The sequence below is a fragment of the Colias eurytheme genome, chromosome 19 (genome assembly GCF_061535395.1).
Source record: "Colias eurytheme isolate Ceu_HAF_F1 chromosome 19, ilColEury1 Martin Lab GWU primary, whole genome shotgun sequence".
NCBI classification, from domain to species: domain Eukaryota; kingdom Metazoa; phylum Arthropoda; class Insecta; order Lepidoptera; family Pieridae; genus Colias; species Colias eurytheme.
In genome coordinates this window covers 56994-83768 of record NC_142998.1, presented here as the reverse complement: position 1 = coordinate 83768, position 26775 = coordinate 56994, and the positions used below count along the sequence as shown (strand labels likewise).

The 26775-nt window shown below is 39.8% G+C and overlaps 3 protein-coding genes across 3 annotated transcripts; 1 reads left to right on the top strand and 2 right to left on the bottom strand.

Annotated features, from left to right (window-relative positions):
• Positions 1-648: 648 nt before the first annotated feature.
• LOC149899905 (neurotrimin-like) lies at positions 649-6551 on the top strand. Its single transcript, XM_090113384.1, has 7 exons — positions 649-661; positions 787-923; positions 2110-2250; positions 2586-2679; positions 2953-3252; positions 3334-3484; positions 4957-6551. Exons 1-7 carry the CDS (start codon positions 649-651, stop codon positions 4988-4990), a joined length of 870 nt encoding a protein of 289 aa, XP_089969510.1. The 3' UTR covers positions 4991-6551.
• A 7159-nt stretch (positions 6552-13710) lies between these two features.
• Positions 13711-17975, bottom strand: LOC149899904 (uncharacterized). Its single transcript, XM_090113179.1, has one exon. It carries the CDS (start codon positions 17885-17887, stop codon positions 14543-14545), a length of 3345 nt encoding a protein of 1114 aa, XP_089969305.1. The 5' UTR covers positions 17888-17975; the 3' UTR covers positions 13711-14542.
• Positions 17976-21055: 3080 nt separating this feature from the next.
• Positions 21056-26414, bottom strand: LOC149899903 (uncharacterized). Its single transcript, XM_090113383.1, has 4 exons — positions 25512-26414; positions 24462-25244; positions 21904-22023; positions 21056-21169 (listed from the first exon to the last, which is right to left on the bottom strand). The coding sequence occupies exons 1-4, from the start codon at positions 26412-26414 to the stop codon at positions 21056-21058; spliced, it is 1920 nt and encodes a 639-aa protein (XP_089969509.1).
• Positions 26415-26775: the final 361 nt, after the last annotated feature.

Here is a 26775-nt window from a genome sequence, read left to right as displayed (position 1 = left end):
CGCGGATAGCTCTCCACGACGCGGACAGCTCCGCGTCGCTCTGAACGCGCTGCAAGGTTTCATATATTTTACCGTCCGTCGCGGACGTCCGCGTAGGTCATCCGCGTCGCACTGAACAGGCCCTATGTTAGGACAATAATTTCAAAGTGCTTCTAGAAAAATTTTAATGGAATTAATAAATGTTAAATGTAAAATTCAAATTCAAATTCAAATATATTTATTTGCTCGTATATGGTTCATAAGGGTGTTACACAAATTTTTTTATCGCATATACTGCCATTTTAAATGGCGTGCAAAAATTTACAAATTAATACATTCAATTAATATAGTCAAATTATAAAATACATTAATAGACAATTACAAAATTACACACAAAATACACAATTACAAAAATTACACATAAAATTAGAATTAAATTAAATTAAGATTCATGTTTTAATGTCACGATCATTTAAATATTCCTTAACACTATAATAATTTTTAGCTTGTAGCAGTCTATACAGTTTATTTTTGAAAAAATTCAAAGTCAATTCTTTAATTTTTATTGGTAAGTGATTATAAATAGTTATGGCCATGCAATACGCATTATTTCAAATAAATATGAAATAAGAAGATCATATTTTTTTAACAAATAAACATATTTCCAAAATGTATAAACAAGGTAATGGCAAGATTTTTAATTTTTTAAAGAGGGTTGCAGCTATCCATAAAATGTGCTCCACACATCTCCACACAAAAGTTTGACTTATGACATATGACACTAATGATGTGATGTGTTTGTTGCAGTGTTGTCGTGCGGCGAGACGGGCGGCGGCGGGCGCGCGCGGCGCTACGTGGGGCTCTACACGGGGCCCTACTTCGATCCGTCCGCGCCCAACAACATCACGGCGCAGCTCGGCACGCACGCCTACCTGCCATGCAAGGTAACATTGCTTCCTGATATTTCCACTACTGGCTCTTTATAAAGCCGGCAGAGCACCTGTAACGCCTGAATTGGGTAGATAAGTGGTTAAATCTAGATTCTATAAAAATAAAAAAATATCAAAAAGTATGTTTCCCGCCGAGATATGCTAAGCGTAACTCCGTGCAAAAGCAACTTCGAGCAAAAGTGCTGAGGTATTATGCCTCAGGTATCCTGAGTGGCTTCCTTTTTTAGCGCATGCAACCACACATATATTTATGTCTTCTATTACATATTATTTAAAATTTACAATGCTATTTTATATGTGTGTTGTGTGTGTTGGAATAAATGTTTTCTTTCTTTCTTTCTTTCAAAAAGCCTATATCTGCCAGTTTCGCACTTTTTAGCGGCTTAGGAGTATTGTCAGCCACCTGTATCTGACACTTGCTCATTTATGTACCGGAGTTTGACAACATGCACACGTTAAAATATATTTAATTAGTTTTTTTTTTATATATATAATGGCTTCCAAGAGACCAAAATTATTGGAAAATTTATAAGTGAAACAAAGTCTGCGAGCTTCATAAGAATATTATGTAGTTACACATTCTTATCATAATATTATATATCATAAATGTATCTGCCAATTGGCAATTAATTATTGCTTTACCTTGGCCGTAACTACCAGTTAAGTAATATTGAAATTTTTAATTCCTGTCGTATCTGCAATATTTCTTTAACTACCTATTCAATAAATATAGGTATAACATAAAACACGAAAAATAAATATGACTTAATTATGTTTATGTAAAATTGTTCGACAGCAATAAGAGTCTCGACACAGTAACTCGAACCAACTTATGATAACTTTGTATTGGCTCTCCTATAAAAATGGCGTTATTCACTTACTGGCTCATACGTAGGATGTGTCGATTACGCATCCAAGAACGACCGAACCGACAAATCTCAGGAAACATGGCAGACTCCGCATTTCTGAAAAAGTATTAGATTCTTTTCTTCACCTACCCTGATCACAATAATATGTTATTTTTACTACTATTACTATTCTAAAGAATATTCTAATCTCATCAACGACTTGCGGAAATAGCGTGAACCAGGAGATGCATTTACAGTACTGACTACAAGTTCATAGTACTATTGAAGTATTCCTAGAAAAAATCTCTAATCATCATCATCTGGCATTCCAGGTGCGGCAGCTGAGCAACAAGTCGGTGTCGTGGATCCGGCGCCGCGACGCGCACATCCTCACGGTGGACCGCTTCACGTTCATCGCCGACGAGCGCTTCCAGGCTTTCCTCGTCGAGGCCACTGACACCTGGACGCTACAGGTCTGTGTAATTCGCAACTTGGTATAATATGGATATGAAGTTATTGGTGATAATTAAAATTCTTGTGGTTTTTTAAAACCTCTGGACATTAATTGTTTGTCGTCATTATAACAGCAACAGGCAAACGTAAACAACTTCTTGAACGAATCTATGAATTTGAAATTAAATAGCAACAAAATAATGTAATATTATACGAATTCTGATTTAAACTTAACTGTGAATACAAAGTAGATGTACTAGCGACAAATAAGATGAACAAAAGAATAACTGTTATCAGTTAGTGAATTGATTAAAGAGAGAATAGCGTCAATAACAGAAGCACCAATCGTTTTCAGGTGAAGTACGTGCAGGCGCGAGACGCCGGTGTGTACGAGTGCCAGGTCGGCACCGAGCCGAAGATGAGCCACTTTGTGCAGCTCAACGTCGTCGGTGAGTGCCGCCTGCCAACCGCCATCCAACTGCCGAGCTCTTCTGGCTTTGCTATGCGTGATATAGCTTGTCCAATTTCAACAAATATCGCGTAGTAGCTCGTTTATTTAAATTTTATGCACTGGCTTGTGTTTGTTTAACAGGAATGTAGGGATTTCAATAACTGAATTGTTATATTTATGTACATCAATTTTCATAAGGTACAATTCTGAAGCGACGTAATGTTTAGTTCCAACTTCCAATGTATTTCAAAGCGACCGTCCAACATTGCAGTCCCCAAGATCGAGATCGCCGGTGAGAGCGAGATCTACGTGAAGGCGGGCAGCACGGTGAGCCTGAAGTGCGTGATCACGCAGGCGCTGGAGGAGCCGGCCTACATCTTCTGGTACCACAACGAGGAGCGCGTGCTGAGCTACCGGCGCGGCCTGAGGGACATCCGCGTGGAGCGCCCCGCGCCCGACACCACGGTCGGCCACCTCGTCATACACAACCCCGTGCGCGAGGACTCCGGCAACTACTCCTGCGCGCCCTCCAACCTCGACTCGGCCTCCGTCGTGTTGCACGTCCTCAGCGGTCAGTAAAGCTTTTAATCGTTATATTTGACTCGATCACATTAATGATTAACTATTGTAATGTACGTATTGTGCACAACAGGCGAGCAGCCGGCGGCCATGCAGCACGGCAACGCGGCGGCGCGGCGCGGCGCACGGGTGTCGCTGATGGCGGCCGCGCTGTGCGCCGCACTCGGCGCCGCGCCGCGCCCCGCACGCCTAGCGCCCGCCCTCGCGCTCGCCTTACTGATCATGTGCGTATACAGTATCATACGCTAGGTTTAGTTCATTTTTGAAGTGAAAACTTCTTTAGCGGCGTTGGGTATAAAATCTTAAACTCGCGTCAGGGATCGAAAAAGCGTAAGACGGATGGATATCAAACATGCTCAACGTTAATAATCAAGTTTTCACTTCTGCCGGCACTCCCGGAGTGCAACCCGTCTTTTTTTTTAAATTGAGTAACACCACATCATACATAATACGAAACATTACAAGAATAATCATTGAACATAGTATCTAACATGTATGACAATAATGGCGTACATAACTTTATCTATAACATTATTTGTATATTTTTTTTTAATGAATATTACAAGTTTCTTCACGAAAACTAGATAACAAAATTTAACAATATATTTATAATATGCTAAAATTAAATTATGGAAAAAAAACTAAAGGTAATAATTATAATACTAGGTAATTATTCTATTTCTTTGAGTACGTAAGAATTTAAAAATACACCTTTTAAATAGAGATAGCTGGCTACAAAATATATCAAGACCCGAAATACCTACTACCATTGAGTTTATTGTATTCCTTAAGAATACGTACGAGGGGAGCCTGTGCACCTTGTTGTTTGTTGATTCGTGTCCTTGGGAATGTAAGTGGTACATGAATGTTTACATGTTTTAAAATATTATCTCCTAAACGTTAACATTTTGTCTATAATTAAACCCAGATCACGAATTTCGCTAACTTCTTTTAATTGTGCGCCGTCAAGCTCGTACAAGCAAGTGGTTTTTTTCTCTCTGGTATATTTAATAGGAAAGCATTTAGCTGCAATAAGAGTCATACCATTTAGAAGGCACTACTCTTTAATGTTATTAAGATCTTCTTGAACAAGAATAGTATCAAAGTTTTAAATTATAGTTTTGTAGATTTTTAAATCATCGGCAAACATTGATGCTTTACAATATTTTATGCGGTAATTTATATCATTCACGAAAATAAGAAAAAGGTCCGAGATGAGAGCCCTGTGGTACACTGGTTCGCGCAACGTACGATGCGGAGCTAGAGTTACCAACAGCCACCGAATGAGGCCGATTGCAAGATAGGAATCTAGCCATTTCAATAATCGTCCTCCAATCCCGTAATTAGCAAGTTTTTTAAGTAGCAAAATGAGGTTTACTGTATCAAAAGCCTTGCTAAAGTCGTTGTATCTCTATATTGCATCCACCTCACTTCATCCTTCAATTCATCATATTGCAGCTAATTCGACTATAAGCTTATATTGACTCTTGTTCGATGGATGCACAATATCTGCTATCTAATTAAAACTTTGTCTTTATTCGTGGCACGATTGTTGTTGTTTCAGTTTGACATTAGCGAAATTTCAGATATTTCACTTACGTTAAAGTAGCAGACATATTATCACCACAAAGTAATAATTCATGCCGTCTCTTCTGTTCGTTCCATTTATTAAAATTAACTTTTATTTACATTTCAGGTTACAGTGTCACGACGAGGACGAGCCCAAATAGCGTTTGGCGAGCTGCAAAGCGACAGTTCCACCCCCTCGCCCCTCCCCCCGCGAAGAACTCTTAACTCGTATGCTATTGTACTTCCAAAGAAATACCAAATAACTTATAACTAAAAGAACACCACATGTGATGTGTAAATAGTATTTTTAATTGAATTTTTAATATATCATAATTGTATGGTAATATAAGGCCGTGTTTTCTATTCGGGAGCCGCAGTGGCCTCCGCCCGTAGGTTACGTCCCCGCGAGCTCGCGCCGCACCACTCCCGATCGAACTAGCTTAAGGTTCCTTTAGTCAATTAACGAGCAGCGACCCTTTCGAAGTACAATACATGGACCATCCTCCCGTTGCGTCGCAGCCGCCTGCGCTCGACGACTTCTGTTATATATTATATACGTTTTACTCTTTGACTCTGCCCGCGACGGGGCATTTGTAAAGTTGTAAATATTATGAATAGTTAAATAATAATATATATCTTTCGAATAAAATATTGCACGCGATTCATGAATATAAACGCGTTGACGCGCCGCGCCCGAGCCTCCCGGTTAGCTGTATTCATATTTCATAGACTATTCGGCGCATATTTTCAAAGTAGCTAATCTTAACAAAAGTGAGAGTTATAAATCATAATATTATAATCTAAATCTGTTAAATTTCTATTATAAACCGAGAGATCGTGCAACAATTGTGACTTGTTTGCCCTAAAATGTTTATAGTCAAAAACTGGTTTTCAATTTGTTAGAGTTAAGACATGATGCATGCTATACATGCATACTTTCGACAATGTACAAATAATTCAGTAATAATTATAATACTGAATCACTCTATATTATACATATTATTACATAGTAAAAAAATATAAAGTCAAACCGCAAAGTAAAATTTAATCACACTGATTGATGACAATTGACAACATAACATTGAATTGCAACTTTGCAAGTCATATAGTTGTGCGATCGCTGGGCTTGCGTGACGCGTGTGGTCACGTGGTGTACATAGTGTGTGTGTGGTGGGGGAGGGGGCGCGCGCGCGTCCGTCACATCGAATCATCCGTTCGCAGCCCGCGCCCGGCGTGCGGCCCGTCGCCTAGCGACGCGCAAACCTCACATCCTTCATTCTACTGCGAGCGACGTCTGCACGTAACCCGCATTATTGACATTCATACAAATTAAGAATTATTGTTTTACAATTTGAAACATAACAACATTTTTTTATTTTATAATCACAAAGACTAACCGAGAACTAGTTCTCGTTGAGGAAAAAAAATAGTACAACCTAATATACTTAGCTTCTCTAATATTAAAGACACGGTAGGAAGATAAGATTCGACTGTTATTTTATTGTTAATTAGTATAAAGTGGCGTGGCCAATCGGCCACCGTTTAATTATGTAATGTATGTAGGTATGCAAGTCGGTGGTTATGTGCAGACGGCGCCGCGAGCGTAACATAGCGAGTGAGCCGCGCTCAGCCGCAGCCGATGTTTATTCGTTGACACTGTTACTGCCTCACTGTAAATATATTATTGTAAGTAATATAAATAAACAGACATCGTTGAAATTATATTGCCGTTTTATTTTCACCTTGTTATTCAATCCCAAAATCGATGGCTGTACCCGTCTGATGTTGTGTCTTAGCACGAATAGTCGTCTCGTGATTCACGATAGGACCATATCGAATGCATCAAAAAGAATTATCAAAATCGATTCAGTTGTTCACGCGTGATGCCAACGCGAAACGGGTTTCATTTTTATATATGTAGACTAGCTGACCCAACAAGCATTGTCCTGTTTTAGTTACGGAACAGTCAAACCCGTAAATAATTCTAATTATCTAATATTATATAACGCCATCTAGTATTAGACTATTGTATACTTCCTCTGTACTGACTGATAGGTAACCTATCCTATCTTTTGAGTTAGATCAAACATCATACGGGGTGTAAATCAGATTTAAAATCGGTACAGTAGCTTTGGAGTCTATCGCGGACAAACAAAGTGACACGTCCTTTTTATTTATCACTACATAGTATAAAACAAAGTCGCTTTCTCTGTCCCTATGTGCTTATGTCCCTTTGTACGCTTAAATCTTTGAAACTACGTAAGTAACGGATTTTGATGCGATTTTTTTAATAGATAGAGTGATACAAGAGCAAGGTTTATATGCATAATAACATCCATTAAATAGTGGAGAAGTATTGCTATTTTTGAGGTTTCTAATGTGATGTCGTAAATAATTACATTTTTTCCGCTTACATTGCAAACGCAGGCTAAACCCTACGAGTTTTATCAAAATAATGTACTAAGTATTGTACACATTGAAAAGGTCTACAGAAAAGTCCGCGATGGTATATGTCTATCTCTTATGGATAACCCACAATAACTTTTTTTTGTCATTACATTTACATTTAAACGACGATGAGCTAGTAGGCAAAAAACTCTAGAGCCTCGCTCATCGTCGCAGAGTGGCCAGCTTATCGGTTTTTTACCCGATACACTTTGGTGAGTGCGCTGCGGAACTACACGAACTTGTTCCGCCATCCCCGTTCTTCCATCGATCGTCGAGGCGCACAGATTCTAGGCATCGCCATATGGTGGACGTTCCATGTACCCGGACTAAGCGGTTCGGTTCCACATTCTTCATCCGAACCGCGAGGGACTGGAACGCGCTTCCTGAATCTGTGTTCCCCGACGAGTACAATATGGGGGTCTTCAAGCGAAGAGTGAACCGGTACCTACTAGGGAGGCGCGTACCATCTTAGACCGCATCTAGCTTTCCATCAGGCGAGATTGTGGTCAAGCGCTTCCCTATCTACAGTAAAAAAAAAAAAAAATACTTTTTACGACAAATAATGGTTAATTTTCGAAGCGATTTTAACCAATACAGCATTAATCCTTAACGAATTAAATACCTTGAATACATTGTTCATTTAATATAGATCTATATGGCCCTTTACACCGTATGATTTAAGTGAATATTTTCGAAGATAATACAGATTTAAAAATTGCGGGACGTAGCGTTTGCGGTGGTACCGGCCGGCCGCCATTGCACCCGTGCGAAGCCGGGGCGGGTCGCTAGTTTTACATAAAACACAATTTCACTGCATCACATTTTTTTCTGAATCAACATGAACATTTATATTCCACTTATTCTCACGACAAATTTTTACAAAAAAAAATCTATATCTTCAAAACTTATTTAGCTAAGTAGGTATAAGTCAATTGGAAAGATCTGGAACGGCTCAGAGCGAGGTAACGCCGCATGAGTCATGTTTTTTCGCGCGTGCAGCCGGCTCTATCGAATTATAAGACGTTGTCACGTCAAAAAAATATAAGTCAAATGAAATGATTACATCTATAAGAAAAATTGTTTGTTCATTTCACTTTCATGATCATGTCAAAGTTTGGTTAATAATGTCTTATCGTCAGACAAAATTGCATTTACGTTAACCAGCCAAACAGCTGATTCAGGCTAACTCACGCTCACTCACGCTAACTCACTCTCACTCATGCTCACTCACGCTAACTTACGCTCACTCACGCTAAATCAGGCTAACTCACGCTAACGCAGGCTAACTCACGCTCACTCACTCTAACTCACGATCACTCAGGCCAACTCACGCTCACTCACGCTAACTCACGCTAACTCAGGAACACTCACGCTAACTCAGGCTAACTCACGCTCACTCAGGCTAACTCACGCTAACCCAGGCTAACTCACGCTAACTCAGGATCACTCACGCTCACTCACGCTAACTCAGGATCACTCACGCTAACTCAGGCTAACTCACGCTAACTTAGGATCACTCACGCTAACTCAGGATCACTCACGCTTACTCGGGACCACTCACGCTCACTCACGCTCACTCAGGCCAACTCACGCTCACTCAGGACCACACACCATCTTTGTTGGATCTCTTTCTAACTTCCTCTCCTGACAACTATGAGGTCAACGTCGTCGCTCCTCTTGGTTCTTCGGACCATTGCCTTATACGGTGTACAGTGCCTTTGTCACGTCAATCTCAGTGTCGTCCAGCTAGTAGCCGACGTGTCTGGCACTATGGGTCGGCGGACTGGGATGGGATGCGCGCGTTTTTTTCTTCTTATCCTTGGAGACAGGTTTGCTTCGCGGAAGAAGACCCTGATGCCTGCGCCGACTATGTCGCTGATGTGGTGCTGCAGGGCATGGAACTCTTTATCCCTAGCTCTGTGGTACCCGTCGGTGGCAAGTCTCAGCCCTGGTTTGGGCAATCTTGTAGAAAGGCTTCCCAATTGAAACAGGATTGTTATCAAGCTTGGACAGAAGCGCGAGTTGCACAGGATCCCAAAGCCAAGCATCTTAAAAAGATGTACAACTCGGCCTCCAGATCATTCAAGAGGGAAATATCAGAAGCGAAATCAGCATTCATTAATAGAATTGGTAAGAAGTTAACACACTACCCTTCGGGCACACGCGCATTCTGGTCTCTTGCCAAGGCTATCCAAGGGAATTTCTGTCGATCGTCGTTTCCACCACTGCGCAGGTCTGATGATTCCTTAGCCCATACCGCTAAAGAAAAAGCCGATGCTCTGGCCACTCTTTTTGCATCGAACTCGACGTTGGATGATGAGGGGAAAGTACCACCAACTATATTACACTGCAATAGCACGATGCATGAAGTCAAATTCACGCAATCGGCAGTTCGTAAAGTCCTTTTCTCTCTCGACACTCACAAGTCAAATGGGCCTGACGGCATTCCTGCGATCGTACTTAAGACCTGTGCTCCAGAGTTGGCTCCGGTATTGACGCGCCTGTTTCGATATTCATACGCCACCGGTATAGTCCCTAGATCCTGGAAGACCTCCTTAGTACACCCGATCCCTAAAAAAGGTTCACGCTCCGACCCATCCAACTACAGGCCCATCGCAGTCACCTCCTTATTCTCCAAAGTGATGGAGTCCATCATTAACAGTCAGCTCTTACGCTATCTAGAGGATCACCAGCTGTTAAACGACCAACAGTACGGCTTCCGTCATCGTCGCTCGGCTGGTGATCTTCTTGCATACCTGACTCATCGATGGGCTAAAGCAGTTGAGAATAAGGGGGAAGCGCTAGCTGTAAGCTTGGATGTAGCGAAAGCCTTCGATCGGGTGTGGCACAAGGGGCTTCTTTCCAAACTCCCGTCATATGGGCTACCGCAGAGGTTTTGCAATTGGGCCGCTAGTTTTCTTAAGGCACGTAGCATCAAAGTCGTTGTCGACGGATATTGCTCCAAACCCATGCCTATTAACGCTGGTGTGCCGCAAGGTAGTGTAATATCGCCTACGCTGTTTCTTCTGCATTTCAATGATATGTTGCAAATACGCAGCGTTCATTGTTATGCAGATGACAGCACAGTTGACGCCTATTACGCAGGTCAAGCAAAAACCTCCCTGGAACAAACTACCCTGTATCGAAACAACCTTGTGTCTAATATTGAGAACACCCTCGAGAAAATCTCGACATGGGGCAGATCGAACTTAGTCGATTTCAATCCGGCCAAGACACAGGTATGCGCGTTTACCGCCAAAAAGAGTCCGTTTGCCGCTTCCATTCGGTTTCAGAACACTCCCCTAACTGTTAAACCTAGCATCGGAATTCTTGGGGTCGAAATTACGCCCGATGTCCAGTTTCGCGGTTTTTTGGAGGACAAAGCTAAAGTAGCTTCGAAAAAACTTGGGGTGCTCGCCAGGGCGAGACGGTATTTCACGCCTGCTCATCGTCTGCAATTATATAAGGCACAAGTCAGGCCCCATATGGAGTACTGCTCCCACCTCTGGGCCGGAGCGCCCCAATACCAGCTCCTACCATTAGACCGCGTTCAGCGACGAGCCGTCCGAATTATTGACGACCCTAAGCTCTCCGATTCGCTGGATCCACTTTCACTGCGGAGAGATGTTGCATCTCTATGCGTGTTCTACCGGATTTATAACGGGGACTGTTCTGAGGAACTTTTTGAACTCATTCCAGCTGCTGAGTTTCACAATCGCACTTCTCGCCACAAATTAAAGTTCCACCCCCACCATCTGGATGCATGGCGGTCTACCACAGTGCGCTTTTCTCGACACTTTCTACCAAGAACGACAACCTTGTGGAACGATTTGCCATCCTCAGTGTTCCCAAACGGATTCGACACGGAGACCTTCAAGAAAAGGGCATATTTGTACCTCAAAGGCCGGCAACACATTCGCGGTGGCCCTAACATCGCGAATGCTTATGGGCGGCGGGCATCACTTTCCATCAGGTGACCCGCCAGCTCGTGTGCCTGCTTAAGCGATAAAAAAAAAGAAAAAAAAAAAAACTCAGGCTAACTCACGCTAACTCAGGATCACTCACGCTAACTCGGGACCACTCACGCTCACTCACGCTCACTCAGGCTAACTCACGCTCACTCAGGCTAACTCACGCTAACTCAGGATCACTCACGCTCACTCACGCTAACTCAGGCTAACTCACGCTCACTCAGGGTAACTCACGCTCACTCACGCTAACTCAGGATCACTCACGCTTACTCAGGATCACTCACGCTAACTTAAGCTCACTCACTCTAACTCACGCTAACTCAGGCTAACTCACGTCTCACGCGAACTAACGCCAACTCACGCCCACTCACGCCAAATCACGCCAACTCACACCAGTTACTCTTTCACGCAAATACTACTGAACCGATTACAATGAAAAGCAAAGTATCTAAAAAATTAAATTCTATAAAAATAAATTCTCACGACTAATCTAAAGGAAATGAAATAAAAGAAGATTTGTATTGCTATAATATCATTAAACACAAACACTTGTTCCGTAAAACGTCACTCGGTCGAATAATCTGCAGCAGAGTTCCATCCGTGGAACTCGCGGATTTGGTCTCGAAGGCGATAGTTGGGCGACAGTTGTGTGCTGTGCAGCCGGCGCTGCGTCATCGGCGATGTATCTACATGTAAAACAAATTAATTAGATTTGGGTAATTTGCGGGAGCGGGACTTTTTAGGAGAATAATTACAATTTTGAAACATTATTTGATACTGATCTTATATTGATTGATTTTATACTGATCTTTTATTTCACATACAATCCACATTACGTGGTTCAGATCTCATCATCTCACCCATTAAAATAATATTATAGTATGTACGTGTGTGTGTGTGTACGTGTATTTGTAGTGTTTGTGTGTGTGCGTGAGGCTACCGGGCGCGTGCGCGGCGAGGCGGTGCTCGAGCAGCGCGGCGCGCTCGTACGTGTAGCCGTCGGGCGCGCGCACCGGCTCGCGCAGCGGCTCGTGCGTCAGTGGGCAGCGCAGCGCGTGCCCCACCGCCACCTCCTCCTAAGCACGATAACACAATCTTGCATAAAAATCCTCCCGCCACGCCCCACGCAGCGTAGCGCGTGAATACGTATTGCTAGTATTGAGCATTTCCATCCACGCGGGTTCATTGAAGACTAGCGGACGGCTTCGAATGCACAAAAGACCCCCTGTGATCCACAAACACGCGCATATTAACGTGTAGAAAAAAACGCGTCGCTAAAAATCTGCCTCATGCATTCGCGTAGGTGCGCATAGACCCTACTTGCAGCATGATGCATTGCAATGCAATGATAGCGTTAGATTATTTTAGAAAAACTTTTGAATAAAATTTTATAATATGGGTGAAAAAAATATTTGGTTCACACTACGACCTGCACTTGACCGGTTTATTTTTAACATGCTATAATATAATATTCTGTCTCTTGTATCTTTGAATTACTTTGAACGCAGATAATATGGAGTTTCCTTTGACTTTGAATTTGAACTATGCTGAGTGCTGACGAAAAGCTAGTCTATACTATTAGAAGTAACACGCGAGGCCTGGTTAAATATATTTAACTTATAAGTTTGAATTTAATAAGAATGTACTGCGATTCTACGCAAATGCCTAATTGATGTAGGTAGTTGATAACAAATCGCAGCAAGTCAGCGACTATTAGCAAAGTGAGGGTAGTTGGGTCAAACGTCGTATAAACAACGTCTGATCACTCTGAGCCCCTCACGATTCGTACGAATGCGCCACGAGTCAAAGGAAAGCGGCTTTTTATAGTATTCGACAGCTAAGCATGTTCAGATTTGAAATAATGACACTACATTGACCACTATTCATCCACAAAAATATTAAATCAAAACTTACGTCTAACAATACATATTATATTATAAAATCGTAGGAAAGTCAAAATTGTACATAAAATATGGATAAATTTATAAAGAATAAAAAAAAGACGGGTTGCACTCCGGGAGTGCCGGCAGAAGTGAAAACTTGATTATTAACGTTGAGCATGTTTGATATCCATCCGTCTTACGCTTTTTCGATCAGGTCACGTGTCCTGACGCGAGTTTAAGATTTTATACCCAACGCCGCTAAAGAAGTTTTCACTTCAAAAAAATTTGATCACGAGACGGGACTCGAACCCGCATCCTTTCGCGCCAAACCGGGGCGGATGCCTAACCAACTCAGTCACTCGTGAGTCGTGACCCGCCAGAGCGATCGAATTTATTCTAATATTTCAATTTTATGTGTCTAAGGGACACACCGCGCGCCATCTGAATGAATATTTATAAAGCATATTTTGAATGCCGTAAAACCAAAAATATCAAATTCAATAAAATATGTTAGTCTATTTGTTAGGGCAATAAGGTTCACTTTTGCTTGGTAAAACTTGGTTAAGTAAAACGCACGTCCAATCTTGATAACGTTTATTTCGTTACTAACACAGAGCAAGTAATATGGTTAGGTACTAATTTCTAAAGCTACTTACTAGCGGCGGCGCGTACATACCGCCCACCAAAACCTATAGGTAACTAGGTTTTATCTTAATGGGCTAACATTTTTGCTAAACGTTTTGCATTACATACATATCGAATATAAACTTAAACATGCATTCTTCAAATAAACAAAAAAAAACAAATGATTTTAAAATTAAGTTATACAAATCAATAATAATCAGTTACTGTTATTATCTAATGTATGCCTTATTGGTTTTGGACTCTCTACCCCTTGAAGTTAAAATTTGCAGTGTAAAAATGGCCGTGACGGAGTCACCCTCACCTCAGGTAAGTCTCCCATAATTTGTAATCTGGGTTTTGCTTTGAGTCTCGCACATACAAAACATTTATTGATATATGATTAAACAAGTGATTTAATTTTAATAATCCAAAAACAGCTTCTTATATAATTTATAGTCAATTGTGTACCACCGTGTAGCGTCTTTTTGTGTGCATTAGCTATTATTAAAGTAGTTAAACAGCTTTTATGGCTTAAAATCATGGGATGTTTCTCCGTTTCTACAAGATGGGCATGCCTGAGTCTGCCGCCCACCCTGAGAATGTTTTCAGCGTCCAGGTAAGGATTAAGATTTTTAATACAACTGTTGCCTTTTATTTCTTTCTTTTGTTTTAAATCTTCTATTTCTTACACATTGGTTTAAACTGTCATGTAGCTCATTTGTAGTTATAGCCTTAACTTCTTTAATTTTCCTTACATTTAGAAACCGCGTGCAATAGACTATTGCTCTCAGTAATTCATATAAGTTATTAAATTTTTAAATTTATTTGACCAATGTGCCTCATCTACTATTTTTGTATTTGATATAATCTTTTTTCTTTTTTCTAGGTTGGTGTCATAAACTAAATTGTTCAAAGTAAGCTGCTCATCTCGTAGCCATTTTGGACCTTCCCACCATAATTTACAATTTTTAAGTTCAGGTAATAACATTCCACGTGAAGCAACATCGGCAGGATTTTCTACAGAAGGTACGTGGTACCATTTATTTATTTTTATATTTCTTAAACTTTCTTTAATCTTAAACCAATCTTCTTTTATTTCAGGTACTACTTCTTCATCCCACGAAATTCTCATCAACCACAATTTTTGAATTATTATTTTTGCAGGCAGGAGTACAGGAGTTAACCAACCGCGAGGATCAAACAAGCGTTTAATTTCCGCGAGTATGGTTCTTATGGTTATGGTTGCCGGTGACACAGGTAAGTCAGCATAATAATGTAAAGTATCATCGACCACATTCCACGATAGCCCTAACGTCTTTACTGTTCCTTCAAACTTAAAATCTATACTCAGGCGAGAGCTTAGTTCACCGGAAGAAAAGGTTTTCAAAAAATCCTTATTATTTGATGACCATTTATGTAATTTCATTCCTCCTCTACTTAGTATATTTGAAATTTGTTTCGCTATTTTTGTAGCCTCCTCTACCGTATCCTGACCGGATAGTAAATCATCCATAAAAAAATCATTTTTTATTACATTAGCAGCCGCAGGATAGCCTCCTCCTTCATCGTTAGCAATTTGGTGAAGAGTTTTTACAGCAAGATAAGGTGCCGATGCTGTGCCGAAAGTAACTGTCAATAAACGATAATCCTTTATAGGCTCATCAATGCTATTCCTCCATACAATTCTTTGATAATCAGCGTCCTCTGTTGTGATTAATATTTGCCTATACATTTTTTCTATGTCTGCGACAAAGGCAATTTTCCGAAGTCGCCATCTCATAATCAAGGATCTCATATCTTCTTGTAGCAGTGGACCAACAAGTAAGTCATCATTGAGTGATATATTATTTTTGCCTGTTGCAGACGCGTTGAAAACTACTCTAACCTTTGTGGTATCACTTGCTTCTCTAATAAGTGCATGATGCGGTAAGTAAATTGATGGGTTATTAATTTCGCTTTCTGGAACTTCTTCCATGTGGTTGAACCTTAAATATTCATTAATGACATTTTTATACTCTCTCTTTAAATCCGGGGATTTGACAAATTTGGATTCTAATTGTTTAAATCTGAGAATTGAAATATCACGGGTATCACCTTGTGTTGCTCGTGGGGGTTCATGTTTTACAGGTAATTTTACAACATATCTTCCTTCCGCTGTTCTTGTATATGTATCTTTATATGTTCGTTCACATGTTTCTTCTTCTATGCTTAATTTGTTGTTTGTTTCAGGATCCAGCTCCCACAACCTTTGCAACATTTCATCCACATCTATACGATGGTGCATAACTAGCATTTCATTATTAGATTTCATTTCCATATTGTCTAACACGGAACCGAATAATATCCATCCCAAGCTTGTTTCTTGTGCACATGGTGAACCAGGAGGACCCTTGATCAAAGGTTCTTTGATTATTTGTGCATATGTGGTTACGCCTAGCAGCATGTCGATCCGTCCAGGTATATTGTATGTAGGGTCGGCTAATACGAGACCTTGAAGATGTGACCATGAATTTTCACTGTCTATCAAATGTTTGGATGGTAACACATTTGTTAAACGAGTAGTAGAAATGACATATGCATCAATGAACAGTTGGAACTTGTCGTCATATCTTGATAAAAGCTCTAATTCCACCGTGTGTTTTACCTTAGTTTGTGTAGATCCTATTCCCGTAATACTTACATCTATAGCCAATGGTTTACGTTTAACTTTAAGCAGTTGAGCAGCTCGTTCGCTTATAAAGTTCGCTTGTGAGCCTTGGTCTATTAGCGTGCGGAGTACAGTTACTCTGCCGTCGCCATCTGTAACAGGGACAAGAGCGGTAGCTAGCAGAGCAGAACCTTGTTTAGTTGCTACGAAAGAAGAGATAGTGTTAACCTGTTCCTCCAAGTGTTGCTCCTGCTGTTCTTCGTCTATCTCATCCTCCACCTGATTAAAGTGCGATTCTATGTTGCTGGGTTTGACCACGGCCATTGACTGATGCAACAAAGAATGATGACGCCGTTGACATACCTTACAAGAAACCCGCAAACGACATTTGCTCACCATATGCCCACTGCATAAACAATTAAAGCAAATATTATTGGAACGAACAAACTCATTCTTTTGTTGTGGTGTAAGTGATATAAATTCTTTACAGTGACATAAAGCATGTTCTAGTTGACATTTTGGACAGGGTTTAAATTGCACTGCGGGCGTCGCTATATGGAATGACCTTTCTTTAGATGTCGATGGCGATAATAACTCCAAAGTACGAAATTTTAATTGTAGAAACTGTTGTAATTGTTCCCAACTTGGTAATTTGTCGGTATCAGTCTGGACATACTCTTCCCAATCCTTATGTGACTCTGGGTCCAATTTCTGTACAACCAGAAATATAATTAAAGGATCCCAAGAGTCTGTGGTTATGTTTATGTTTTTTAAACTATTAAGGCACTCCGTGGTAGTATCCAGTAAATTTTTTATTAATTTATAATTTTGTGAGCACATTTTCTTTTGATTAAATAATCTTTTAAATATTGAATTAACCAGCATTTTTTTATTTCCAAATCGTTTATTTAATAAATTCCAGGATTGCTCATAATTAGCTTGTGTTATTTGAACATGTTTTAATATATTTTCAGCTTCACCAGTTAAGCTACTCTTTAAATAATATAATTTTTGTACATCCCCGAGCGCGGAGTTATTATGCACCAATGACTGAAACATATCTCTATACGAGGGCCAATCTTCATATGAACCCGAAAACGTCGGTAGCAATATTTTAGGCAGCTTCAACTGCTCGTTCGCGTTATTTGCTACTTCCAAACTTGTTCCATAGGCGGGATTCTTATTAGCGTTTATTAAAAGATCTTTTAAATCGGCTTTGATGCATAAATAAAGATCTTCGAATACAAAAAAATCTTCGTTCACAAAATACGATATTTCAGATTTCTTTTCTTTAGGTACTGTTCTCACTAAACTATTGTGAGCCTCTTTAAAAGTGTTCCAATACTCCTCAATACTTTGTAAGCGGGCTTCCACGTACCCCTTCGTCAGTCGTTGTTTTGGACACTTTTTTAAATTAGTTTGCGCCTTTTGTAATAATAAAGCCGTATCCTCCAATAAGGCGAGTAACTGCTCGACACCACTCATGTTTAGTATTTTATCAATATTGTACGAGTAACGAATAAACGTGTAAAGTAAATAACAATAATCTGTAACTTGTCACTCTTAGAATCCTTCCGTAGAAACCGGTTTCTCGATGTAATTTATCATTAATTATATCCGGCGATGGACCATATGTTAGGGCAATAAGGTTCACTTTTGCTTGGTAAAACTTGGTTAAGTAAAACGCACGTCCAATCTTGATAACGTTTATTTCGTTACTAACACAGAGCAAGTAATATGGTTAGGTACTAATTTCTAAAGCTACTTACTAGCGGCGGCGCGTACACTATTGAAAAGTTACATTTGGGGTTGCGTTTTTTAGAGGACGCAATTTTATTTTTTTGATGTGAATAGGTCAGTGTGAAGCTAAAACCAAGTTTGTGGGGTCGCCACCCTTGTCCCACGGCCGCCATCTTGAAAATAGCGATTGAAATGGTTTTTACGATATATATCTTAAACTATTTGTCCGATAAAAAAAATTGTTAACATTATTTGTTGCAAATTAAATTCTCTACAACTTTGGTCCAGTAAGTTTTTGTTGTAGAACTATAAATAAAAAGTTATAAGCCAAAATGTTAACCAAATTTAAAGACTGTATACACGGGAACTAACCCTGTAGGTTTTGATAACCTTGCAAGTTGCAAGTAGATGAAAGTTTCCGAATATTTCTTCTAATTACGTTGAAATAAAAGTTTTTATTACTGCTTAAAGGTAGTATAGACTTAAGTTTTGGTGTGAATATCAATTTAATACATGTGAGCGTTCATGAGTAAAAGAGTTGTAAGTTGAATATTTTTAAAAATATTTTGTGTACACGGACTACACGGGAACTAACCCTGTAGGTTTAGGTGTTAGGCGAAAAATTTCAGCATTTAAAGCTGTATCTTTTGATTGCATTGGCTTATATACGTTTTATTTTTTCACAGCATCAAGGAACCGTAAACAGAAGTGTTCGATATAAATTTCAGCTTGACAGACAGACAGTCAGACGGACAACAAAGTGTTCCGTTTTTGCCTTTTGGGATTCCTAAAAACAAGAATTGCTCGTATAAATTACAATATAATTTACCTCCTTAAAATAATTCGAATTATTTACGCTATTTGTGTTAAAAAATATATTGATACCGGCGCGTCGTTGTGTATCCATCGGAGCCAGCGCAGCTCGTCGAGCAGGCGGCGCCGCGTGCTCGCGCTGAGCTCGCCCGGCTCGGCGCTCGCGTCGCCTTCGATCTCCTCTGAACCACAAATATAATAATTAATAATTAATAAGAAGATGAAAACCCATGGGGTTGTCAAGAACCACAGGCCAGTTCTTTGGCATATTATGATAAATGCAGCAACATAATTATATCTTTGTAAAATTATGTTTTTTGACGTATCTTCTCCATAGATATAGCTTTCCGAATCGATTGTGAATTTAAAAAATACTTTATGACGATTCAAAAGTGCTTCTAGAAGAAGTCTAATTGAAAAAATAAGTTTGAGTTCGAGTTTGATTAGAATACCTAAATAATAATAAAAATAGAACCATTGACATTGGAATGTACGTGCGTACCGGAGCGCAGGAAGAGGCCGGCGGCGTCCCGCAGCGCGGCGCCGAGCAGCCGCGCGCCGCTCGCGCCCGCCGCCCGCGCGCGCCGCTCCAGCGCCGCCTCCTCGCGCGCGCTTGCGACACCACCTACATTCATTTATATTTTACTGGCTGTGCTCCGCGGTTTTACTCGCTGTGCTCCGCTCCTATTGGTCTTAGCGTGATGATAATATATAGCCTATAGCCTCCCTCGATAAATGGGCTATCTAACACCGAAATAATTTTTCGAACCGGACCAGTAGTTCTTGAGAATAGCGCGTTCAATCAATCAATCAAACAAACAAACAAACAAACAAACTCTTCGGCTTTATAATATTAGCATATATGTTACAGTCAAAACCCTTAACCAGTCAATAACCTTATTGACCGGTAAAATTAGTCAATAAGGTTACTGATCAAGGTCAAAATCCTTACGCACTTTCCAAAATAACAATAATTGAATATTACCGAGATCAAACCCTAGGTACACGTCTCTTATACGCAACGTGGTAACCCTAACCTGTGTTAATAACCTTAATATTATATGTATACAGATTAAAGACAATGGCGTACAGGAAACTATATTTACGGGAATAATAGTTTAAACAAAAGATTATATAAAAGGATACAATTTACGATGTACGTCACCACCGTTGTACAGCCAGGCACACTACGTCGCCACTAAATACTTGTTTGATGTTTCATATAACGAACAATTCTCGCGTTATGTACTGGGAACCGTGGCGTTATTATGATTAACACAATTAGAAGCAACCAAAACTTCCCGAGAAGTGCTTTTGATACTCCGTATCAAATTAAACAAAACGCGATCCGCGCGTGATTACTGCAATATCTCGAGTCAGAACAACGAATTCTAATACCGCTCATCCCACCAATCCCATTGGCCGATTGAATAAAAATAAATAAAAAAAATCATTTATTGAACCAGTAGGTATACATTGCACAAAAAAGAGGACCCCAGACTCCTGATACATATAGCTTTCGCTGTGTTTCAGGAGCCTGTGCCTTCCCGATACACTATATACAAAAGTTCATTAGCAATACAAAAAAGAAAATCTATTTAAAACAATGTAATTCTGTTAACCAATTTGCAAATATACAATAAATTTCTAAAATAATTATTAGATTAGCTGTTTATTAGTATTATTTCATTTAAAATAAATGTTAAATCTGTATATTATGTAGGTAGTATATTATGTGTGTGCGTATGTGTATGTGTGTGTGCGTGTGTGTGTATGTGTGAGAGAGAGAGTGTTTGTGGATCTTAGATCATGAAGTTGTGGATATAACGGTAGAGTGCAATAAATAAATAATAAGATCAATGTAATAAATAAAATCATGTCTTAAGTAAAATATATCGCGTCACGCGCTACCACAGATTAGAGAATAGTTACTTCGTGCGCTACCCTCATTTTATTTATACCTATTCCGAACAGTATAGATTATACATATTACATTTACTTTTTATATTATTGTTTTTATTTTAGTAAGATATTGTGTCTGGGCGTGGCCATAACGAATCGAAGACCGTTTTTAAATATTAACCGATTACAGATTTATCTTCACCGACCCGGGCACCTGGTGACGTACTCCCGCAGCCAGCGCAAGACGCCGGCGAGCCCCCAGCAGCGCGGCGCCGCGTCCTCGTCGTCGGCGGCTTGCCAACCGTCTTGTTCCTATAAACGACAGTCGACAACTATTATATCGTGATCCTGATATAGATATATTATTTATTTTAGAAACAAACAGTCATATTATACAGAAAGAAATATACAATAAAAATACATAAACAGACCATTTACACATAAACAGATCATTTTTTACACATACATTTTTTTAGGTATAAGTATTATATACATTTTTTTAGGTATACGCTTTTACAACAGAATTCCTCATAATATTAAAGAGTTTAGTAGTTCTAAATTTAAAACTTATATAAAAAATGTACTAGTTCAGAGAGCCCATTACAGTATTAAGGAATATAATATGGACGATAAAAACCCATGGAGGGTTGTCGCGTAAAAACCACAGGACAGTTCTTTGGCATATTATTATGATAATAATGTTACAAAATATTATGTATTTTGTAAAGTTGTAAAACTGACATGATTAAAAAGAGCAACTATGGAGTTTCTTGCCGGTTCTTCTCCGTAGATACTGCTTTCCGAATCGGTGGTAAATGTTAAAAATACGTTTCAAAAGTGCTTCTAGAAGAAGTCTAATTGAATAAATAAATGTTTGAGTTTGAGTTTTTTATGTTATAAAGCTCATTGCCGGCCAAAACCTTTTTTGACTGATGAAATCGGTCAAAAAACTTTCGAATGAATTTTGCAGTCAACAGTGGTTTAGACCAGCAATGAGCTTATTCTTATTACTATGCAACGTTTTAAGACCTCAACACATTCCTTACCGGCAGCTGCCAGAGCGCGAGCGTGCCGTCGAGCGCGCCCACGGCGAGGCGGCCGCGCGCCAGCAGCGCCACCGCCGCGCCGCCCGCGCCGCCCGCGCTCACCGTCGCTAGCGCCCGCAACTGCACGCGTTTATGGTGACTGTCGTTATTCGATCGTTCCAATTAAATTTCAATGTTATTATCGGTTATGAAACAAAAATAAAAGAGTAAGCTTCTTACCGAAATTCTGCGTTAAAAAAAACCGGCCAAGTGCGAGTCGGACTCGCGCACCGAGGGTTCCGTACAAACCTTAAATTGCTGTTTCTTTTGATTGCGTTGACATAGAAGTTTGATTTTGTTACAGCTTTAAGGTATTATAGACCTGAGTATTTGGTATGAATTTCAATTTAATACCTCTACGCGTTTATGAGGAAATGGGTAGTAACTTAGTAAGTTTAAAATTATTAAAAAAATATATATTATGTGATGTAACTAAAAATTTATGGTTTTCGTAATTTTTCCTTTTGAGGTACGGAACCCTAAAAACCGACTTCAAAAACGGAAAAGTAAAAAATAAATATAAGATTTGATATTATTAATTACGACATATTATTTAGATGAGCTAATTATTAAATAGGGTTGTACGAGCAAGCAGGTCCAAAGTGCAATAAGGCGCTTTGCTTGCAAATTGCGTAACTCAAATTGTTTCCAATATTTTAAACTTTATATTATACTAGCTTTCCGCCCGCGGCTTCGCCCGCGTTTTCAAAGAAAAACCCGTTCCCGTAGGATTTCCGGGATAAAACCTATCCTATGTCCTTTCTCGAGTATCAAAATATCTCTATACCAAATTTCATGCAAATTGGTTCAGTAGTTAAGGCGTGATTGAGTAACAGACAGACAGACAGAGTTACTTTCGCATTTATAATATTAGTATGGATTAACTAGGTTTCCGCCCGCGGCTTCGCCCGCGCATTCAAAGAAAAACCCGCATAGTTCCCGTTCCCGTGGGATTTCCGGGATTACGTCATTTTCCCGGGATAAAAAGTAGCCTATGTCCTTTCTCGGGTATCAAAATATCTCCATACCAAATTTCATGAAAATTGGGTCATTAGTTTAGGCGTGATTGAGTAACAGACAGACAGACAGAGTTACTTTCGCATTTATAATATTAGTATGGATTAACTAGGTTTCCGCCCGCGGCTTCGCCCGCGCATTCAAAGAAAAACCCGCATAGTTCCCGTTCCCGTGGGATTTCCGGGATTACGTCATTTTCCCGGGATAAAAAGTAGCCTATGTCCTTTCTCGGGTATCAAAATATCTCCATACCAAATTTCATGAAAATTGGGTCAATAGTTTAGGCGTGATTGAGTAACAGACAGACAGACAGAGTTACTTTCGCATTAATTATAATATTAGAATGGATTAATTATACACAAGTACGGGATAGGCCCGTACAAGGGTTGATGTTGGTACCAAGCCAATGTAAAACTTACCGGCTTCCACGGTCTTAATACTAAGTGTGCTTGTCACCGACTTCAAACCTATTTCTATAGCATATCTAAATAATATGTAGTAATTAATAATATCAAATCTGATTTATTTTTTACTTTTTCGTTTTTGAAGTCGGTTTTTTTTAACACAGTTATTTTTATTTATTTATTTATTTATTTATTTAACACTTTATTGTGCAAAAAAAAAACAAAATATACATAAAGGTTACAAAAAATAAGATTAGAAAGCACAAAAGGCGGCCTTATCACTATGCAGTGATCTCTGCCAGGCAACCACGGGGAGAAAGGCAAAGAAGCGCAAAAAGTTGTCGGACAAAATAAAAACATATTTTTAGAATAGGGTAGAAATAATAAGAGAACACAATAAAATATATACACATTTTATACAGTACATGATATAAATACGTAAAAATGAACAAAAATAAAAAAATATATAAATAATAATATTACTAATATTACCTAAATAAATATATGAAATACAAATATATCATAAGATACTCATACATACACATATGCATACTACATAGTAGTAACTATATAAATATTAAATATATATAATATATATATATATATATATATAAATAAATATAAATATGTCTAAATAGAAGTATACTACATAAACTAATCCGAATTATAGGCAGTTAAGAGGAAATGATTACGGACATGATGTTTAAAAGAGGATAAGGAAGGAGCAAGTCTGATTTTTAAAGGTAGGGAGTTCCATAACTTGACGGCAGAGACAGCAAAAGAACCCGCATAAAAATTGGTGCGATGAGAGGGAATACACAAAATAAGTTTGTCAGCTGATCGAAGAGAGTAGTTTTCGCAGTGTTGAAAAATGAAGTTATTCTTAAGGTAGGAAGGAGAGGAAGGATCGAAAAGGATACGGTATAGTAATTGAAGACAGTGGAGATGATGTCGGAGGCGAATAGGGAGCCACTTGAGGCGTCTGCGATAGAAAGAGACATGGTCGAATTTGCGAAGGCCGAATACAAATCGAATTAAAAGATTTTGCAGACGCTCAAGTTTCTCCATATTCTCAACCGTAAGGTCAGGAAAACACACATCCGCATAGTCGAGGATAGGGAAGAGAAGGGATTGAGCTAACATAATTTTTGTTGGAATAGGCAAAAAGTTACGTAGACGCCGAAGAGTACCCGATGCCGCATACACCTTACGACTGATCTCTTGTAGGTGGTGAGACCACGATAGTGTTTGGTCGAGATGGACACCTAGATTTTTAACCACCTTACAATAAGGAATTGTTACTCCACCAAGGCAGACACTGGGTAAGGCGCCCCAGTCAATTTCGGAAACGAGATACGGACTTCCCATGATAATCGCGTGACTCTTTGCAGGATTGATTTTTAGACCGTATTCGTCACTCCAATTGACCAGGGTTGCTAGTTCGGCATTTATATGTCGGATAGCACTAGGTAAATTGTTGAGCGAGGCCTGGGTGTAGATTTGTAAGTCGTCAGCGTACATATGGTAGAGAGAAGTGAGGCGCGAGGTTAAGGAATTTATAAAGATAGAAAAGAGGAGAGGTGACAACACGCCACCCTGCGGCACACCGGCGGAGACAGCAGCCCAAGAAGAGTGGGTGTCACCCATCAGAACACGCTGCCGCCGGCCACGCAGGTAATTACGAAACCAGTCAATCACCGAAGTTGGAATGTTAATCAAACGCAGCAGACTCAGCAGTATGTCAAAGTCGACTGTATTAAAAGCATTGCTGAAGTCTAGAAGAGTAAGAACTGTGAGCTGCTTATTATCCATCCCTGCACGAATGTCGTCTGTTACCTTCACTAGAGCAGTAGCTGTGCTGTGGCCAGAGCGGAACCCGGACTGGAAAGGACTCAGGATATTGTTGGAGTTAATGAAAGTGGTTAATTGTTGATGGATAAGGCGTTCAAGGACTTTGGAAAGGAAGGGTAAAATAGAAATAGGACGATAATCGGATAACAATTTAGGACTAGATTTTTTAGGTAGAGGAATAATGTGGGCATCTTTCCAACAGTTAGGAAAGGTCCCGGACGAAAGAGAGAAGTTAAGGATATGGGTAATGGTGGGATTAATTATATCGAGGATAGGGATGATCATTCTACGACTCACAAGGTCACAGCCGGCAGCGTTAGAGGCGATGGACAATATGCTTTTCTTAACATCACAATCGGTGAGTTGACTAAAACTGAACGGGGGAAATTCTGGAGTTGGAAGAGAAGCAAGGTTATCTAGTGTGATTTGTTTTAAAGTATTGTTGATATAAACTGAAGATGAAAAATGCTGATTTAAATTATCTATATTGACATTGGGAGAGGACAAAGAATGGGAATTTTTACCAACTCCTAGACTTTTTAGGAAGTTCCAAATTTTGACAGAGTCGCCGTTCTCGACAGATGAATGGAAATGGCGTCGTTGTGCGTCTCTACACAATATGTTGCAACGATTACGAATTGTTTTGTATTTCTCCCGGGCATCGTCTGTTTTTGCAGATTTAATTTTGGCCTTAGCTCTATTTTTCTTATTTAAAAGTGATTTAAGGTCAGGAGAAAGCCAAGGAGCTGGAGTATGTTTTCTCTTCACAGGTCGAGTGGGTGCGTGTTTATCGTATAGGCCAATTACAAGATTATTAAATAAGGAAACCTTGCCATCGATGGATTCGGCATCAACGACACTCTGCCAATCACACAGCTTAGCATCAGCAGAAAGCTGACTTAGGTCTATCCCAACAAAATTACGTAGCATAATAGTAGAGGGTTTGAATTTAGGAGGACGAAGGTTATAGGACAGATAAAGGAGATCATGGAAGGAAAAAGCGTCAGCAGGGCATTGACCGTACTTAGCTACAAGACTAGGTGAAGATACAATCATTAAATCAAGGAGGGAGGGATTACAGCCGGGAAAGAAATGGGTAGGATTAAGTGGAAGAACCTGGAGACTGTGGGAGTTTAGGAGGGAGAGTAACTTCTTGCTACGGCTGTCGCCTTTTAATAGACATGTGTTGAAGTCACCCATAAGGATTAAATGATCATATTGGGGAGAATAAAGGTCAAGGAGGTCTTCAAAACTGGAAAAATAATCGATGGAGAGGGAAGGACTATAAAAAACACCGACAAGAATTTTGGAATAGGGCAGATGGACTTCAAGGAGAATATTTTCGGTGGAATTAGGGGGCGGGGGTTGAGGAGAGGAAAATACCAATTTATAGGGAATATGGGAACGGATATAGATGGCAACTCCACCACCGCCTCTCACAGTACGGTCGTTGCGAATAAGGCTGAAGCCTGGAAGGGAATATGCGGATGAAGGAAGATTAGGCTTGAGCCAGGATTCAGATATGAGGATCGCGTGTATGTTGGTGGAAAGGAATGAAGTG

What these genes read in the sequence shown, in the direction of transcription:
- LOC149899904 (XM_090113179.1), bottom strand. Translation starts at nt 17,887, where the DNA reads ATGAGTGGTGTCGAGCAGTTACTCGCCTTATTGGAGGATACGGCTTTA.
- LOC149899905 (XM_090113384.1), top strand. An exon ending in ACGCCTACCTGCCATGCAAG is followed by an intron (nt 924 to 2,109) that starts GTAACATTGCTT and finishes CTGGCATTCCAG; the next exon opens with GTGCGGCAGCTGAGCAACAA. An exon ending in GCGCTCGCCTTACTGATCAT is followed by an intron (nt 3,485 to 4,956) that starts GTGCGTATACAG and finishes TTTACATTTCAG; the next exon opens with GTTACAGTGTCACGACGAGG.
- LOC149899903 (XM_090113383.1), bottom strand. Translation starts at nt 26,414, where the DNA reads ATGGGTGACTTCAACACATGTCTATTAAAAGGCGACAGCCGTAGCAAG. An exon ending in ACGCTGCCGGCTGTGACCTT is followed by an intron (nt 25,245 to 25,511) that starts GTGAGTCGTAGA and finishes AGTCCTTTCCAG; the next exon opens with TCCGGGTTCCGCTCTGGCCA. An exon ending in TCGCGCTCTGGCAGCTGCCG is followed by an intron (nt 21,170 to 21,903) that starts GTAAGGAATGTG and finishes TGTCGTTTATAG; the next exon opens with GAACAAGACGGTTGGCAAGC.